Raw genomic sequence first — 14,689 nt, 5'->3', positions numbered from 1 at the left:
AAATAGAACCACAAAGAACTCAGTATCTAAGAATAAAATTGGGAATAGCAACAACAACAATCTTTTGCCATCCTGTTAAACTAAACAAAGGTCCAAAGGTAAAGGAAGGTGGCGTGACAGTGTATCTCATCTGCCCCTTCTCACCTGCTCTTGGGCCCTCTTCACTTTGCTCTCCATCCAGGAGCTGGAATGTGGCGAAAGGAGAGCAGGTGAGAGGATGCAGGTTGGAGTAAAGGCAAGGGTAGGGATGGGGCAGGAGGATGAGGGCTCACAAACTGGAAAGAAGAAGGCTGAAAGGTACCTGACCCAGGTTTGTGGAACAGAGTTCTAACACTGTTGTCAGAGAACCTCGAGAGCTTGAGTGGTCACCTTTAAGATAAATCATGGTTGTTCTGCTTCCTTCACATAGCTGAGACTGTCCCAGACACTTGCTTCACCCAAGCAGGTAGCGCTGGCTGAGATTCACAGAGAGGCAAACAGGGAAGAATTAAAATCCTGCTGCACAGACTTCAGAGGAGCTCTGATGGTGCAAAGATTAAGCACTAGCTGTTAACTTAAAGGCTGGCAGTACAAACCTGCACAGTGGTTGGAAGGAGAAAGACCCAGGGAATCTACTCTCATATAAAGATTACAGTCTACAAAACCCTATGGGGCAGTTCTACTCTGTCACATGGAGTTGCTATGAGTCAAAATTGACTTGATGACATTAAACAACAAACAGGATAACAGGACAGACAACAGGGTCCTTGAGGAAAATCAGGCTCTGGGGAAATCCTCCTCTTGTGGGATGATGTCAGATAAGCAGATCTGATTTCCTCAAATTGCTTTTTGGGCTTCCCATCGAAAGCAGGGTTTGGGTCTGAAAGTCCTTCAGAACACAGTGGCTGGTGTGACTAGATCACTAATCCTAGAAGCTGTGCTCCTATGTGAGGTAGTCAGGCAAAGGGGGAGGAACACTGACTTCCAAGTGTAATAACCTAGACTTTAATCCTGGCTCTCAACTGACTAGCTACATGGCTGTGGGCAAAATTCTTCACCTCTCTGGGTTACACCCCACCCCCTCCACCCCGCACCTCACAGGGTTTCTGTAAGGATTAAATGAGAGATCACACATAAAGGTGCCTAGGCCTGGCAGATAGCCAGTAACAGCTAGCTCCTTTCCCTAGCAGACTGAATCCACCCAACTCCTTTCTGTCCCTAGGAATAGACATGCTCTGGGCCCAAGAAGTCACAGAATGAAAGCCACACACCGTTGTCATGGATGGGGGGTAGGTGGGTACATTGTGCGGATGCCTCTTAATCCCATTTTCTGCTCTCATGTTAATCCTCTTCCTCCTTCGGTCTGCCACACACTCAACTCCCAGGGCAATGACCCAGAGAAAAAGCTGGGCTCCACCTCCACCAGGAGACAGCAGTGCTGGTGGGGGATACTGGAGGCCTGGCAGCAATCTGACCCATGCGTTGGTCCTCCCCAGCTGACTTGGATGTTCTCCTGGGCCAGGCCATGGATGAATATTGAGGAATTCACTAACAGCAACAACGAGTCTCAACAACTATTTCCTAAGTACTTACTTTTGCCAACACTTTAAGGTTAAGAACTTCATGGACATTATTTCATTTAATTCCCATAATACACTTGTGACACAGATATTATCAATTTGAGTTTTGCAGATGGGGAAACTGAAACTCGGGGATCATGGCCCAGATCACACTGGGAACCAAAAGCAGAACCGACCTGGATCTTGGCTCCTGTTGACTCCAGACCATTGTAGGGGACACACTCAGCAGCACAACTCTTCTTGTGCTGCTTCCAGCTTCCCTCACCCCAGCAAGGACCTCTCTCTCTTCTCGTACACACACATCAACTCCCATCCAATGCTTCGTTTGAGTGAGTGTATTTCTTCTATCCACAAAACCTGGGTGTCACTAGTAGTGCAGTGGAATGGAAAGGACACAGGCTTAGGTGAGGCGGGGTGGTAGAGGTGGTGTGGATAAAGCTTTGGCTTGGGTGGGAACAGGGACTAGATGCATTCAGGACCTGAAAGTTTTCCAGAGGCAGGTAGCTACAAGAAAACCGTCACTAGGGTTGGAGGTGAGGATTCATTTCGCCTTAGATCTCCATACTATTTTTCTTTTCTGGGTATTCCATCACTTCTCCATTACCAGTTGCAATGCAAATGCTGTCTTCAAATGCACTGGACCGCAAGGTAGGTTTGAACCACAAGATCTGCAGTTCAAACTCACTAGCCACTTCTCGGAAACCCTATACAGGGTCACTATGAGTCAGAATCAACTCAATGGCATGTAACAACTACTCTGTAGGAATGAACCTGGTTCATGTTTGCCCCAGAAATAGGTTGAGAGGCCAGGTTCACTTATGATGAAAGAGGCTGCCGATTGTCATTCCAGACACTTGGAGTAGGCCATTCTCCAAAGCCTTTATGCTCTTTGGATCTCCATGTTCTTGGGTCAAAGGAAGGAAGATCTCCCCAAGCTGTAACTTAGCTTCCTGTTGCTGTAATTCCCCTTGCTTTGGGAGGCACAGAGCACAGGCTTTGAAGTCAGGGCTAGATTTGAGCGCTTTAGTAAATCACTTAGCAACTGTGACCTGGGCTTGAGTTTTCTAGTCTGAAAAACTGGAATGGCATTTGTACTTTGCCAAAACCAGATGCTGGCACTATCTTCTTTCCTCTGTCCTCCACAGGCCAGTGAATTCCTCATCTGGAAACCTCTGGGAACCTGGAAGACAGTGTCTGGTTCCTCTTTCTCTACTGAGTCATGCAGTATATCTGGACAACTGTGGACCTCTGCTTTAATGGGGTCCAAGTGTCCCTTTTAGGTTCTCACCAATTTTAGCACTTTCTTAGTCTCGGGGGTGATGTGGTTCCTTCTCTCCCTAAAGACCCCACAGACTAGTTGAAGTTGGAGAGTGACAAAACCCAAAGCCACTGACATGGAGTTGATTCCAACTCATCGCGATCTGGTACAGGGTTTTTAAGACTATAAACCTTTACAGGAGCAGAAAGCTTCATCTTTCTTCTGAAGAGTCACTGGTAGGTTTACACTGCTGACTGGTTAGCAATCCAGCGTTACTAACAGGGCTCCATTAGGGAGTAACAGAGGAAAGTATAAAATCAAACAGCAGATGGATCAGAGCAGGCTACAGTATTCTATCCTGTGAATTCAGCTAGAGAAAGAGCTTTGGAGTCTGAGATCTTTGTTTGGGAACCATCCTCAGAGGTATGGAGATGGATGAGCAAGATTTGGCTTGGTTGGAAATGTATTGGGGTGAGACTCATTAAATGTTATAACCCTCTGCCCTCCTCCCCAACAATCATCAAGTTCGGATAACCAGGGGCAAGATGTGGGGTTGGGGGGGAGCTGTAAGTTGGGGATGGTGGTGATGAGCTACAACTTGCCTTTCCCTTTGCCTGTGAAGGCCAGGACATTGTTCATAATGAGGAATCCAGAATTGATGCTGGCTCCTTAATCACTTAGAACTACAGGGACATCTTGTATGTGAAAAACTATACCAACCACACCCATTGAAGACAAATCAGGTTCTGGGAGAAGGTGTGGGATTTTGAGTCAAACACCTGCATTCATGTTGGAGTGCTCTCCAGACTCAATGTGATCTTCAAACAGGGCTGTTTTCATTCTGGGGTTCTTTTTCATTCTGGCAAGACCCTGAAAACTTCCCTCCTTCATGTCCAGAACAAGTGAGTGGTCTTTCTGTAGACCTCCTTTTCTCCCCACTTGCTAAATCTTTCCTGCCCAGAGAGTCTACAGAAGAGAAAACGCTGTAGTGGGTGGGGGTGATGATGCGCTCTCCGGGTTGCTGGGTATCCTCCAGTGATTCCCCTTTATGGAAGTATTTCTTCACCAATTAACCAACGTGGCCAACATCCCACCTTTGGATTGTCGTTGTTACGTGCCATCAAGTTCGTTCAGACTCATAGTGACCCTGTATAGGGTTTCTGAGGAGCAGCTGGTGAGTTTGAACTGCTGACCTTGTTCAAACCAACCTTGCAGTTGAGTGCTTCTCCTATGGTGCCACACTAAGACTCCTCCTTTGGATTAGGGCCGAGGATTTAAGAAGCCCTTAAGAATCGGGTTGCTATCTCACAATCAGCAGTTCGAAACTACCAGCTGTTCTGCGGGAGAAAGATGAGGCTTTTCTGCTTCTGTAAAGATTTATAGACTCGGAAACCCCATACAGGGTCGCTATGAGTCGAAACTGACTCCACGGCACATAACAACAACAATGTTTAAGTATAAACCTCCTGGGGGATGTGAATCTGGGGAGCCAAGGAGGGAGGGGGCAGTGTGGGAACATAGCCTGGACATTAATTTTGCAGATTTCAGTGTCCTCCCATGACACACACACATCCCCTCCCCCACCACACACACCAAAGACATTAACTGAGGACAAGGAAGTCCCAGCTCAAGGAGCTGTGGTTTGGGAAAAATCTTTGCAGTGAAACGTCATTTTATTAACCGAATGATATTTTATTTTATTTTTTACAAAAATAAACAATTTAATGAATAAGAAGTATAAAAGCTTCCGGATATACAAACTCCAGGAGGGGGAGGGGCCTGGTCTTGGCTGCTTTGCTGCTTTCACTGAAAGCAAATGAGGCAGAAATGCCCCGGCCCCACCGCCGCCCCAGGTCCTGGCTCAAACTGCAACCTGCTCCTCCACCCCAAGTCTTGGCTCATATGGGTGTGTGCTCCTCTGTTGCTGCCCCCTGGGCTGGCCCATGAGCGCCCTGTCTGGAGGCTAGAGTCACCCATGCCCTGGAGCATCTCCTGACAAGTCTCTGTCTGGAGTTCTGCCGAAAAGATCACTCGGTGACTGATTGTCCTCACGCAGCCCCCTGCCTGGCCTTGGCTACATTCTCACACTATGAACACGGAATTGTCCAGTGAGGGACACGGCTCCCTAAGGGGAGGCCAGCCCGTGCTTTGCTTGCAGCCCAGAGGGCTAGAGAGGTGGTCAGCGCCCCAGGATTCCCGGTCCTGGAGCCAGCAGTCTGTATCTAGGTGGGTAAACTCACATTTTAACATTTTGCATTATTGCACATTTGTCCTGGTCATGTTGGTCTGTCTGGGATGTCAGCCTTGTCTGAAGGGGTCCCAAGGTGACAGCGAGTGCTGTGGGTCACTCCCTCCACAGACAAGCTCAGCCAGCAAGGAAGGTCAGCTGGTCAGTCAGCTAAGCCCTCAGAGAGGTCAGTCAGAGGCTCTCACATAGGTGGTCTTACTGGGATCAGGGACCACTTGGCTCCATCCTGTCTTGAAGAAGACCAGCTGCCGACCTGGGACAGAGGTAATGGACTAGATGTTTCTCCTCCGACATGCAGGACCAGTCCCCCTAATGGAACTGCCGTGAGGGCACATAATTGCTTCTCTTGCATCATCTCAGCCTCCCCACTAGCACCTGTCAGCCTCATCTAGAAAAGTCTAGCCACCTCCCTTGGGGTGCCTCTCACCCTGGCTCACCTGTCCAGGTGGTCTGGTTGGTGACCACAAAGGCCTGGCACTGGGCATGGCTCTCACAGATATCCATGGCTTCCACCAGACTGAACACTGAAAGGAGGCAACTACCATGAAGGTAGGAGGGCCAGCAGCGGTAGTTTTCTTGCGGGACGGTGCTGTCCGGGATGCACTGGTACTCTGTGGAGTGGGGGTGGACAGCAAATAAGAATAGAAGAGTAAAGGTTGGGGTGACTTTCTGAAAAGGGCTGGAAGACTCACTTCTTAGGAGAGTGCTAAAGGCCCAGCTCAGTTTTCTCAGTGTGATTAAAGCAGTCCCTACTATTGACACTGTGTTGAGTGTCAATAAAGCAAAATACAATACAGGCACAATGCATTGCAGATGAAAAATGTCCAATTGTTGCCAAGTGGATTGTGACTCATGACAACCCTATGTGTGTCAGAGGAGACCGTGCTCCCCTGGGTTTTCGGTGGCTGTGATCCTTCCTAAGTAGATCACCAGGACTTTTTTCTGAGGCATTGTGGGTGGACTCGAATCTCCAACCTTTTAGTTAGCAACTGAACGCACTGACTGTTTGCGCCTTCCAAGGACTTCTACTTTGGGTTTTGAGGTGGTGCTGTAGGATAAGCACTGGATTGCTAACCTCAAGGTCAAAGTTCAGACCTACCAACCACTCTAGAAAATTTTCAAGCACTATGAGTTGGCACACATTCGATGCATACAAAACCAACAGGGACCCCTTTTATGCACACACATCTCCCCAAATGCAAGCACACATAGCTGGTTCAGTTCTGTACAGGATGGTAGGCACATGAAAGGGTGTGGGCACACATGTAGAGTCACCTGTTGGCCAAGTTGGCTGCTGAGGTTAGAACATTTTAGATATTTAGAGTCAGGCTTTCACACTCCAATGTGCATATGAATCACTAAGGGAATCTTGCTGAAAAACACAGAATATTATGATTCCGTAGGTCTGGGGTGGGGCCCAAGAAGTTGTATTTCTAATAGGCTTCCAAGCTAAGCCATAGTTGCAGGCCGACTTTAAGCAGCATCCTGTCCACTTCCTCCCTAGCCAAGGGGAGAGCCTGGGAGGCAGTCAGGGATTTTTTGAAGAGGCATGCAAATGGATGTAAAACACAAAAATTACCATTTGGGAACATCTTGAGTGATTCGGTGGGGGTCTGGAGGGAGACTGGGTGTAAAATGGGGAGCTCACAAACAGTGGAGGCTCTGAAAACTTTTCAGGCTCACTTAGGTCGCTCAGAAAGGTACTCAGCATAGGTCTCCTGTGAACCCCAAGATCTTCCTACTGCTGGGGAGCCCCAGCTCTGGGCTGATAATGGAGAAGCCCCAGGCCTCTGGCCACCCGGCCCTGGCCCTCTTCTCCTGCATCCTCCCCCTCCTCCAGGGGACTAGACCAAAGTCCAGGGCTGGCTGTGATTTATAGCCTCATAAATGGAGTCCTCAGGGACAGAGCCAGCCATTGTTCACCTCGTTAAACTTTATTTACAGGGCTAACGAGGCCTCCCCACACCTAAGACTGGCCAGGGCTTGGCCAGGGCTCATAGACTACAGAGGTTGCCCACCCCCTACCCCTGCCAACCACAGCTAAACCCCAGGGTCTCCGTGCTGGGACTATAGACAAGTGACCAGTGGTCAGAATTCTCCCCATGCCCTAGGACTCCTGGGTGAGTTTCAATGGAGAATTCTCTTTAAGTCCTGGGTGGGCAGGAGGCAAGAAAGGAAATGAACCGGTATCAAGTTCCTGCTGTGTTGTAGGAACTGAGCTAATTGCTTTCACACACCTAACTAGGCAATCAGTCCTTAAAACAATTTTGTTAAGCAGGTAATATTGAACCCAATTTACAGGTGAGAATAGTGAGGCTCCTGGGGTAATTTACTCAGTCTCCAAACCAGTAAGTGGTAGGATTAGGAGCCACCAAGAAAGGGCAGAACCATCATTCTAACTCAGCCAGAGATGGACCTCAAGCTGAGGGCTAAACAGTTGGTGGTCTGTGCATCCTTGTCTTTAAAGTAAATTTCCAAGGGGAATCAGAGTGGCCTTTGGAGACCAGATGAAACCCTGGTGGCACTGTGGGTTGGCATTGGACTGCTAATCATTAGGTGGGTGGTACAAATCCACCAGTTGCTGCTTGGGAGAAAGATCTTGGTGTGGTGTTGTAGGATAAGCACTGGACTGCAAGGTTGGTTTGAACCCTAAGGTCGTTGGTTCAAACCCACCATCTTGGAACCCTAGTCAACAATATTTAACATCATCTGCTTCAGTAAAGATTCACAATCTCTATGTAGGGTCATTATGAGTTGGAATTGACTATAGGGCAATTAGTGTCCTCATTTGGAGGGTGAGCCATCTATCCAGTTAGAGAGGACATTCACCCTCCTCCCCACTCCCAGCCTCAGGGATCCCTGCAGTGGCCACTCACCTGCTCTGCTGCCTGCAGTGTTGTTCTGCAGGTACTGCCCACTGCGGTACAAGTGCAGTACCTTCTCCAGCTGGGTCAAGGTCTCGTCCACACCCCAGGTGAGTTCTCCTGCACAGTGGTGTGGCTGTTGTAGGGTGCCTGGGTTCCCACACCTCCCCAGGTAGGTAGCCAGCTGCCTTTCCCTTCCTCCCTCCCTCTGGAATATGGGGAGGTGGTTCGTCAGAGAACACCACCTTGGGAAATGATGGTTTTTGGACCACGTGGTCCCTTTTCAGCTGGGGAGAGGGCAGGGAGATAAAAAAGCAGAGGTCTGGGAGAGCTCACCTGTGGCATTGACGATGCTGTCCAGCAGAGGCCGGAGTGAGTGTGGGGCACTGTGGGGTAGGAGGTATGTGAAGAAAAACCTGCAGCAGTGAGAAACCAAGGACTTAGTGGACGAGCCTTTTGAGACACACTCTTTCTCAACTCCAACCTGGCCTCATGACCAGGCACACCCCGCCTGTCTACCAGGAAGCCTACTCAGACTTGGGAAGTGCCATGGACTGCCAAAAGAACCAACAGATCTGTGTTGGAAGAAGTGCAGCCAAGAGTGTTCCTTGGAGGCCAGGATGGCCAAACTTCGTCTCTCATACTTCGGACATATTGTCAGGAGCGACCTATCACTGGAGAAGGATATCATGTTTGGTAAGGTGGAGGGTCAGAGAAAAAAGAGGAAGACCCCCAGTGAGATGGATTGGCAAAGTGGCAGCATAAATGGGCTCAAGTGTGGCAACAATTGTGAGGTTGGCCCATGACAAGGCAGTGTTTCATTCTGTTGTGCAAAAGGTTGGTACCGACTCGATGGCACCTAACAACAACAACAAAGCCACAGCTAACGTTGTATCAAACTGAACAAGGAGGTCTCTTTTTTCTGTCCCTCCCAGGCCTTCTCCACCCCAATCCCACAATGTCCCTGTGACTGACCTCCAGGGTAAGAGCAGCCCTGTAGCTGGGGCCCAAATGAGGAGCTTCCCTGCGGTCAGGGACCAGGGTCAGGGTAGGAGGGGGCAGGGCCGGCTCTACCATCCCAAGGCTCTGAGCCTGAGACTATTTTAAGAAGTCTTCAGCTGCCACCCCAAGCCCAGATTCTCCTTGGAATTGTCTATTTTTAGTCTCACCACCCAGGAGTCTAAACATTTCTTTCTTGACTCCAGTGGCCAAGGCCAGTCTCCTGCCCCTAGCTGGTCTCCTGGACCCCATGACAGCTCTTTCTCGCCAACTTCCCTGGGCTCAGTCTCACTTGCTGGAGCTCCTAAGTGGAGCCTGGGGTCACCTGTAGGCATTGTAGAGGTTCCGCTTCTCATTCATGTCTTTGCACCAGCCCTGGGCTGAGCAGGGCAGAGTGAAGTTGCGGGCTGGAAACTCGAGTATGCAGTCGGTGCTGCTTGTACACGGTGTCTCCTCCACACGGGCATCATCCAGGTCTGTCACCTTCAGTTCCCCATCCACCAGTACAAACTGCCGAGGACGGAAGTCCAGCAGTGTGACAGAGCCCAGTGGGGAGTGGGCCAGGTGGTGCAGGAGGCGACCCAGGCTTAAGCAGATCTGAAGGGATGGACACAAACACTGCTCACTACTTCTTTCCTGGTGGAGCCCAGGAGACCCCAAGGGATCCCAGGGCTGACCCCCTCCTTTGGGGATCTAGACTTGGCTCAAGTTGGTTCTTTCTCTACTGTAGGCTCACTGAGGAATGAAGTCAGGAGCCTTATGGAGGAGACCAGGGGTTTTCTATTAACCCAGAAATGTGGAATGGGTGGCTGGGACAATGAACATCTTTCCAGGAGCTGTTTCTTGAATGAGATCTTAATTCAGTGCTTGGAAGTAAGAGGCAGTCAAAGGGTCCTTCAGGCCTTTTCTAGCCCCAGGACATTGTGTGTGTGTGATAGTGTGTTAGGGAGTGAGGGGAGCCAGCGCATGGAAGGTCAAGATCCTCTACGGTTTGTTTCTTTTTTTAACCCTTTGGCCATTAGATGAGTCAGCCATTGCTCCCTCCTTCCTTCCCCCTTGAGAAGGAGGGAGGCTGCTCAAGAGAGCTAGCCTTCTAAGGGAGAACCATCCAAGCAAGGAGTCCAGGGCCCCAGCCCGCCCCCACTCACTCGGAATCGGTCTTCCCAGGACGTCTGCAGCAGCTGGATCATTTCCACCGGGGCCCCCAGCTCTGTGATGGTGGTCAGGGTGTCAGGGATGTCCTCGCTGTCCTGGTAGCAGTAGCCATAGAGCTGGGGGAGGCACAGGGTAGGTCATTAGGTCACAGGGTGGGGGCGGAACAGAAGAAGACTGGCCTGTCAAATGCCCCCTCCCTCTGCCCTGGCCATCTAAGGATATTGCTGCAGCTCAGGCCACAAGAGAAAAACCTTGCGGCTGCTGGGAAGCCTGCCCTCTCTTCCCCTGCGGCCACAGTTCCTACCGACTACATCAGCCCCTCACCTCCAGCTACTCAGGAAAATGGGTAGGTCTGGCCACCATGTGTTAGACACTGAGCTACACTCTTTATGTGTGTAATTCAATTCTTTTAACCATCCTTAAAGGACATGTTGTTGTTAAGTGCTGTGAGTCTATTCTGACTCATAGCGACACTGTATAAGGCTTCTGAGAAGTAGCTGGTGGATTTGAACCTTATGGTTAGCTGTCCAGTGATTATACTACAGCACCATATCAGGACTCCAAAGAGTATGGTAGGTACTATTATTAACTCCAATTTGTAGGTGAGGAAAGACTCAGAGAGGTTAAGTTGTTTGCATAAGGTCACATAGCTAATAACTGAAGGTGCTAAGACTCAAATTTACGCCTCTGACTCCACTGCCTTGATCCTTCCAAGATTACTGTTTGCTAACAGACAAGTCAGCAAATAAGTGTTATAGCTCCTCCCTTGCTCCAATCCTCCTCTATTTCTCATCACTTCCACTTTATGGCAGCTTCATTTTTTCTCTGCTCAGGTCTTGTGGGAGGAAGTGCAAGCTCCCTCGGGATCAGTAACAGGCAACCAGAGTTGATGAGAACAAGGTTTCTAAGAGGCACCTTCCCGGTATTCTCAGGAGTAGGTCACATGTAGCAATGAAGGTGGTGCTAAGGGGTGGTTGCCAGGGAAGTGCAGTTATTTTGGGGGCATGGCCACACAGAGAATTGTCAGGGGAGGGGCTCAGTGCCACCTGGTGGGGCAAGGGCTACTGGGAAGCACAGCCTGTCTTTGTCACCAACACTTCACCCAGCATCCACAGAGAGCTCTGCTCCTCTTGACCTCTCCAAACACACTCCCCGTAAGCTCAGAATTCAGACAGTGTTCAGAACCACCAGCACTCTGTGGGTTGGGGCCACAGAACCTGAGGAGGTCAGAAGAGTTCAGAGAGCTGGGAGAGCTACAGCGTTGGGGAGGAACAGGGCGCTGAGGTGCTAGGTGTCTCTGCCTCCAGTTACTCTTGCAATCATTCATGTGCTCTCAACATGCCCCATCCATCCCAGAAGTGCCCTTTCAGCTCCCCCTCCATAGAGCCTGGTGTCCCCTATGCTGCTGGCCAGGGAAGGAACAAGTCAGTGTACCGACATCAGATCACCTGGGCTGCAACTTGAGGGATTAGGGGTGGCCCCAGGCACCCTCCCTCCTCTTCCCTCTGTCTACTCTTCCCTCAGCTCAGGGAGGCCCCAGACCCCAGAGTGTCGGGGGGAGGTAAGGGGAGCAGCCCTGGGGCCTGGTTCTCATTTTCTTGCCCAGCGTCTGAGCCTTTGTGGGAAACTTCTGAAGGTTATTAAACGCCCGGAGGTCGTTAAATGCGCTGTTAACGAGGTATTAATCAACACTCCTCAGGAAAAAATAAAAAGACACCATTAACTCCCCCAGGAAGCGTGAGGATTTCAACTGCATCTTTTGTTTGTTTGGGAGAAGAAACATACTCCAGTGGGCTCAGATTCTGGACTGAAGCAGGCTTGGGGCCCCATTGGAGGCTTGAGGCCCCGGGAAATGGAGGTGGGGTCGGGGGAGACCCTTGTGCCCTTTGACCCTGTGCTATAGCAGCAATTGTCATGTGATAGATAGAGACAGAGAGTGTTTGTGTGTTTGTATGTGTGCCTGTGTGTCAGGGATGGCGTTGGGAAGGGTCACAAAAGATGGATAGACGGACAGAATGTTAGACCTCTCCAAGGCAGCCCCAGCAACCAGAGCCTATACTGGGCACTGCTCAATGGTACATGATGTTGTCTTGGGAATTTTCTATTAGAACCTACAGCACCGACTTTGGGGCTTCACAGACAGGGAGGGGCCCTGAAGGGTGTTGGGGGAGTAGAAATTCTGAGGAGCATTCTTTGGCTCCTCCCCAGTTCAGCAAACAGTCAAACGGTTTAAAAGTTTAAAATGATGAGGAGGTATTAAAACAACAATATTTTTAGTTTTCTGCAAGCCTATACTGAAGGCTGTAGTGTAGAAAAAGGCTTCATTGCAATAGACGTGGCATTGTCAGGGACACTGGCTGGGGGTCAAGTGATACAAAGGGAAATGTACCCCAAATAGTCCCTAAATTCGCACTAAGGGATTCCCAAATCCCCTTACTTGTAGCTTTGTAAGACCTAGTGATTTCCAGTCCAATGCAGATCCTACAGCGCCACACCAGAAGCTAACTTCAAGTATCTGTCCCTAGAAGAGTCACACGGCCAACCCCAGACAGACCCAGTTTCGGTGAAGTGATGGGTGAAAATGATTTCGTTATTATCCTTTTCTTTGACTCATTCAGGGCTGGGGGATGGACTTGCCCTTTGCTTAACATTAAACAGGAGACAATTCTGTGATAGGTGTGTGTGGGGTTAGCTGGATGCTTCACAGGAAATTTGGGTGAGGTTAGCAGGGGAGAAGTTCCATAAAAGACAGGAAAGCACATCAAATATCAAACATGTCCCAAAGGAGAAGGATCTTGGGGTCAATTAACTAATACTTAATATCTGCTAAGTCACTCAAGGCGGCTCCTTCCCCTCAGAATCTGGCTGACACCCCAGGGTTCCAAGGAGTTCCCAGCAGTCCCTGGAAAGGGAAGAGAACAAGATCCTCCCAGTTAGAATGGCCACGTAACCAGCCACTCACTCCCTGAAGCTCGGGACACATAAGAGTCAGCTATGCAATCAGGCATGACCACACATAACTGTTAGCTCTGCCTGACCTCCTACAACCAGGGCAGGGCCCAGGACTCTGTCACAAGTGTCTGACCAGAGTTGGGGTGTCTTGGGGTGACTGGGAGCTAATAGAAGTGTAAAGAACTTAATGGCCTACTCATTGGGTTACCACCTGGATTTCTCCTATTCTTTGGTGCCCACCACCCTTCCAGGCTTGGGTCAGTTCTGCTGGTGCAGAATAGTTCATCTGAGTGGGCTGGGAGGTGGAAGGTGTGGGCAAGATTCCTCAGCCAGGGCAGCTACACACACCCTGTGCTCATCGGGCCAAGAGCAGTCAGGGATTCCCCTCTCAGTTTGCTCAGACATGTGCAGAGGAAACAGTCTGTTTAATCCTTGAACAGACTCAAGGACCGAGACCTGAGGGAGAGAAGCAAGTGTCCTCTGTTAGGGAGTGCTGGGATTGTGAGAGGCCCACTCTCTAATGCCTAGCCTGGAAGGGACAAGTTGGTGGCCTCAACTCGCTCCTCTGTTACTAATGAACAGGGGCAACAGGAGTGCCATTTAGTAGGAACTGGTGCACCTAGCCTTCTTAACCATTCAGATTCTTGGCCACCTACCCTTACAGAGTGTGGATCTTCACTCCCTCAGCCTGTCCTCTAATGGTCAAGGACCTACTTTAAGGCCAGGAAACTCCCACTGTCACTTCTAAGTGGGGTTTGTGACTTTCTGACCTGCTCCCCAAACTCTTCCAGTCCTCTCAGTGGCTTCTTGAAGACTAGACAGGAAAGAGGATAGCAGGGACTTGGTGAGAATCAAGCCTGACGTAGCCCAACCCCACAGTGGTGCGCACTCCATCTTCCAAGTCAGAAAAAATCACTGTTAGGAAGTTGAGAGAAGTGTTGCTCACGTTCATCAAGAAGAAGGGATCTTATCACTGGAGTGCGGATTCTGACTCAGGGCTAACTACTCCTGTTGGTGTCCAGGTTTGAGAACATAAACCAGGTGCCCAACACCATAGCTCCAGCCAAGAAAAGTGCTAAGAGTCCCATTCTCGGTGTGCCACTCCTTCCAGGGTCCTGGGTCCCTCTGTCCCGAAGAGATGCATGGAAGCTCAGTAAAAGGATGCCCACGTGCCCACGCAGGAATGAAAGGCAAGGTGATGCAGTGGGAAGCTCTTTGGTATGGGTTCTGTCTCAACTCAAACCTGAACAGTCATTAGGCTCAGTTTTCTTTACCTATAAAACCAAGAGGTTCTCTTTCAGCCAGAGTGACCCACCAGTCAGCCCCTCAGCTTCGTACTCTCACCCTCGTACCTGCAGCACGTTGGGGTGCCGCAGTCGCTCCAGCAGCACCATCTCCTTGAGCAGCTTGTGGGCCGCCAGCCGATAGCAGCCCCTCCGTGCCCCGAACTCACGCACGCAGCTACCGAGATCGTGGCCGCTGAAGTCCACAGCTTTGAGCGCCACTGCGGCGCCGCCGGGAAGACGGACCCGGTACACGGCCTTGGTGTAGCCGGAGCCCACGTACTGCGCGCCGGACACGTTGCGAAGCGCGGCGCAGCCTAGGCGCGGGCCGGGTCCTGGGGAGCCTGGGCCGGGGGCTGGGGGCCAGCCTA

At 50.4% G+C, this 14,689-nt stretch overlaps 1 protein-coding gene across 1 annotated transcript in view; it reads right to left on the bottom strand.

Annotated features, from left to right (window-relative positions):
• Positions 1–5,101: 5,101 nt before the first annotated feature.
• Positions 5,102–14,689, bottom strand: part of PKDCC (protein kinase domain containing, cytoplasmic) — a 10,917-nt gene continuing 1,329 nt past the window's right edge. The window contains exons 3-9 of the mRNA XM_006839461.1: positions 14,388–14,686; positions 10,077–10,199; positions 9,254–9,525; positions 8,266–8,345; positions 7,942–8,049; positions 5,503–5,676; positions 5,102–5,318 (exon numbers count right to left, since the gene is read on the bottom strand). Coding sequence (XP_006839524.1) covers positions 5,233–5,318; positions 5,503–5,676; positions 7,942–8,049; positions 8,266–8,345; positions 9,254–9,525; positions 10,077–10,199; positions 14,388–14,686 — 1,142 coding nt within the window. The 3' untranslated portion in view covers positions 5,102–5,232. The remainder of the gene's footprint in view (positions 5,319–5,502; positions 5,677–7,941; positions 8,050–8,265; positions 8,346–9,253; positions 9,526–10,076; positions 10,200–14,387; positions 14,687–14,689) is intronic.

Source organism: Chrysochloris asiatica, unplaced genomic scaffold (genome assembly GCF_000296735.1).
Source record: "Chrysochloris asiatica unplaced genomic scaffold, ChrAsi1.0 scaffold00024, whole genome shotgun sequence".
Classification (NCBI taxonomy): Eukaryota; Metazoa; Chordata; class Mammalia; order Afrosoricida; family Chrysochloridae; genus Chrysochloris; species Chrysochloris asiatica.
This window is presented reverse-complemented; position numbering and strand designations above follow the sequence as displayed.